Source organism: Tupaia chinensis, unplaced genomic scaffold (assembly GCF_000334495.1).
Source record: "Tupaia chinensis unplaced genomic scaffold, TupChi_1.0 Scaffold000559_1, whole genome shotgun sequence".
Lineage (NCBI taxonomy): Eukaryota > Metazoa > Chordata > Mammalia > Scandentia > Tupaiidae > Tupaia > Tupaia belangeri.
In genome coordinates, this window is record NW_006160071.1 from 153,738 (window position 1) to 157,608 (window position 3,871).

The 3,871-nt window shown below is 56.6% G+C and overlaps 1 protein-coding gene across 1 annotated transcript in view; it reads right to left on the reverse strand.

Moving 5' to 3' along the window:
- The window catches only part of LOC102483298 (hyaluronan synthase 1), a 24,380-nt gene that overhangs the window by 7,956 nt on the left and 12,553 nt on the right, over positions 1-3,871 (reverse strand). The window contains exons 4-7 of the mRNA XM_006157751.1: positions 3,835-3,864; positions 2,367-2,592; positions 1,734-1,866; positions 4-201 (exon numbers count right to left, since the gene is read on the reverse strand). Of these exons, the coding sequence (XP_006157813.1) occupies positions 4-201; positions 1,734-1,866; positions 2,367-2,592; positions 3,835-3,864 (587 nt within the window). The remainder of the gene's footprint in view (positions 1-3; positions 202-1,733; positions 1,867-2,366; positions 2,593-3,834; positions 3,865-3,871) is intronic.

The following is a 3,871-nucleotide window of genomic DNA, read 5'->3' on the forward strand; positions in this document are numbered from 1 at the left end:
CGCAGCACGGTGGCCGCCACGAAGAAGGGGAAGAGGCCCGACACCACCGCCTCGTAGGTCATCCAGGCGTGGTGCCGGTGCCACCACAGCGCGTTGTACAGCCACTCGCGGAAGTACGACTTGGACCAGCGCGTCTGCTGACTCAGCCAGCGCAGGAAGGACGAGGGCGTCTCCGAGTAGCAGCGCGACCTGGAGGTGTACCTGGACGGGTGCAAGAAGGGGCAGTCAGCGCCTCTCCAGGCCAGCAGGACTCTGCAGCCAGGGCCACTGGGGCAGCTCTGCACCTCTTAGCCGCCCTGGGCCTGTTTTCTCATAAGTCAAATGGGATCAGTAATGACTCCTAAGAAGGACAGTGTGCAGACTGAATGAAGATGCGATGCCACGGCTTAGTATTTGCTCAATAAATCATGGTTTTCCTATGACTAATAGCATTACTAATATTGTTACGGTCACCGACACTATTACTAATATGAGCACTAACATATTACTAATGTTAATGTTACTGGCAGGCATGGCTGCTACCTAGGGCGGTACTTGTGTGAAAGCTTCTCAAGGGAGCCATAAGGGGCCCTGCCTGAGGCCAGGGCAGACATCACTAATCCATCCCTGCACGCCTCCAGCTAAGCCTGCGCAAGGCCAGATCCCTCCTATGGACTTTCCCGTAGCCACTAGCAGTCAGTTGCTACTGAGGTCAGACCGTCCTCTCTCAAGGGCCTTACTAGACAGTGTCCAACCACCTTCCCCGCATCACTTGGCATCCTCAGGGGCCTGCCTACTTCTGCCCTTGCCTCCTGCAGTTTTTACTTGAAACAGCTGCCCCAAAGATCCTGTTCCGTGTCACTCCTCTACGCAGAACCCGTCCACGGTCCCCGTCTTAGTCCAAAGGCCCCACTGTAGTTGTGCGAGTGGACCCTGTTCCTGCTCCCCCTGGCTCACCGCTCCAGCCCTAATCCCTGTCCTACCTCAGGTGGGTAACACTTTAGCCCTTCCTGCTCTGTCTCCATCGCACATGCCATGAGCACGCTGTGTTCTACCTACGTATCTCGCTACTGTCTCCCCAGGCAACAACAGCGTGGGTCCATGTCCCTTTTTCCTGCTGCAGCTCTTCGAATGTTCTAGGAGCTTACCGGACGTTCCCTTGCCCCCGCCCCCGCTCTCTCCGGGTCTTTCACGGGGTCTATAAAAGTCATCGTCCCCTGCACTGAGCGTGGTCTAGTTCACACTCTCCCACGTCCCACGGAGTGGCTCCTCTCCTCCCGGAGCTCCTCTGAGAGCGAGGCACTTCCCCCTCTCTCACCTGACTCTCTCTGGCTGGCCTTCTCACTGGTGAGACTCCACCCTCTTTTCATCTCCTGCCCGTCCGACCTCACCCCACGCCTCATTTGGAGCCATCTGTGCTGCCGTGGTCTCCGTGGCAGCTCCCACTCATCGCATCGCCCTGTGTACCTTCTCCGTGGAATTCCCCCCAACCTTTTCTCACTTGGCAGAGTCCACGGGGTCACATGACTCAATGCAAATGCCACCTTTACCCCTTTTGGTGTCTCCCACACCCCCCTAATAACTCGCCTAGTAGACTCCATTGGCTGAATGCGGATGCCCTGTGTCCCTTATGGCTCTCCCTCTCTCTAACCCAGTGCCCCGGCACTCGGGTTTGGAGAATTCCCCCACCACACACTCTCACCGGGATGCTCGCTGGCCTCCACACACACCCAGCCACCCAGGCCCCAGCGTACTTGGTGGCATAGCCCATGCTGAGCATGCGGTTGGTGAGGTGCCGGTCGTCCCCGAAAGTGCAGTGGGTGCCCAGGAACTTCTGGTTGTACCAGGCCTCGAGGAACTGCTGCAGGAGGTTGTTCCTGTACAGGCCTAGGTGGGGTAGGGCGTGCAGGAGCATCAGCCTCTGCTGTCGCCAACACATCCCAACCTCGGCCCTGGCCCCATCTCCAGTTCCAGCCCCATCCTTAGTCATCGCAATCTGAGTCTCGGTCCTTTCTCCCACCTCAACTCCAACCCCAATTCTACCCTCATTCCAACTTGCCTGTCACTGCTCCCTTAAAGCCACTCCACTCTCATTTCCGATCCCATATCCATTCTCAGGCCCATCCCCACTCACAAGCCTGGCCTCAGCCCTGCGCCTGACTCCAACCACACTCCACTGTCTCCCCAAATCCTTCCATCCATACCCTCTCTTTAACCCAGCGCCAGCACAAACACCATCCCCACCACCAGCTTCCAGCCTTGTCTAGTCCCCAGTTCCTGCCCCAGACCCATCTTTGTCCCCAACCCCTATCGCACCCTTAGCCCCCTCTAGCTCCCCTTCTCTCCCTCCATTGTCCATGGCCCTGGCCAGCCCTGCTCCTGCTCACCAAGGGGACCGCTGATGCAGGACACGCAGTGGAAGTAGCTCTGACAAGCCCGCTCCACGTTGAAGGCGACCCAGTACCGCAGGCTGCTAAGGAAGCTGACCCAGGAGTCCAGAGGGTTAAGGATCCGCACGTCACCCCCGACAGCCCCCACCCGAGGGTCCTCGTCCAGCACTCGCACCAGCTCCAGCAGTGCCATGGGGTCCAACCTGGTATCCGAGTCACAGACCTGCGAGGTGGAAGGGCTAGGATCAGCCAGATGCTGCGCAGGGCTGGTGCCCAGGGAAAGGGACATCTGGAAGGGGGGGGTGAGGTTGGCACCTGGGGCACTCTGCCACCCACCTGAACATAATTTTGAATGTTTAGTCATTTTCAATGCCTGATCACATTTTGAGACAAACTCCAAGACCCACGCCCTTGTCTAATACCCTCCTGTGGTATGCAGGCAAGACCTGCCACTTGCTCCTAACCCCCCGAATCTGGACAGGTACAGGGCATAACTCCCACGACTACATCATCTTATACAGACGTGGGGGTGGGTCCTGGAATGTAACTAAGGCCCCCAAACCCACTGACTAAATTAATCGGAAGGTTGTCCCACGTGGGCCTTTTAAATGAGGGTGTGGAAGTCAGCGGTTCTCTTCCTGGCCTTGAAGAGGCAAGCTCCCGGGAGTTCCGCCCAGCCTCAGATAAGACCCAGCTGTGCCGGCACCCTGACTGCAGCCTGGGGATGCCCTGAACAGAGGACCCAGTTCAGCTGTGCCGGAAGGCCTGACTCAGAGACTAAGAGATAATAGGTGTACTTGTTCAAGCTGCCCAGTTTACGCAGCAATAGAAAACGAGTGTGACGCATTAGTGAATGAGTGTCTAAACAGAACGGACGAGTGAATGACTACGTGAACAAACGCATCTCTATACCGAAGAGGTGGATAAATGAATAAACAAAAGCATCTCAAGGAGGAATGGAGGGAGGGAGGGAAGGAGAGGCAGAGGGAGGGAACAGGGAGCCGGAAATGAACAGGTCTCCACTTTCAGTGGCTAAATAAATGGGTGAACAGTGAATGACCTCGGCAGCGGATGGCGAGATGGATGCGTGAATGCATGTGAAGGAAAGAATGTCTGCTAGATGAATGAAGAAAGGGAGGAATCAATTCTGTACTGAGTGGACAGCTAAATTAACCAGCGGGTAGATGGAGGAGCGGACGGATGAAGGTGGCTATACTGAATGGCTGGCGAAATGAAAGAAACGAAGCGGAGTCTCTTCCTTGAACGAGTGGGTGAGTGAAGAAAGGAGCGGGCCTCTCTGCACCGGTGGATAAATGATCTCCGAACCGGAAGGACGGAGGGATGTAGGAATGCGTGAGGGAAAGTCTCTCTCCATTGAACGGATGAGCGAATAAAGGAAGCCAGGAAGAGACCCCTTCAGATCTCACTGACTCGGGGGACGCGGGCGGAGAGGGCCCCCACTCACCTGCACGTAGTCCACCGAGTCGCCGAGCGCCTTGAAG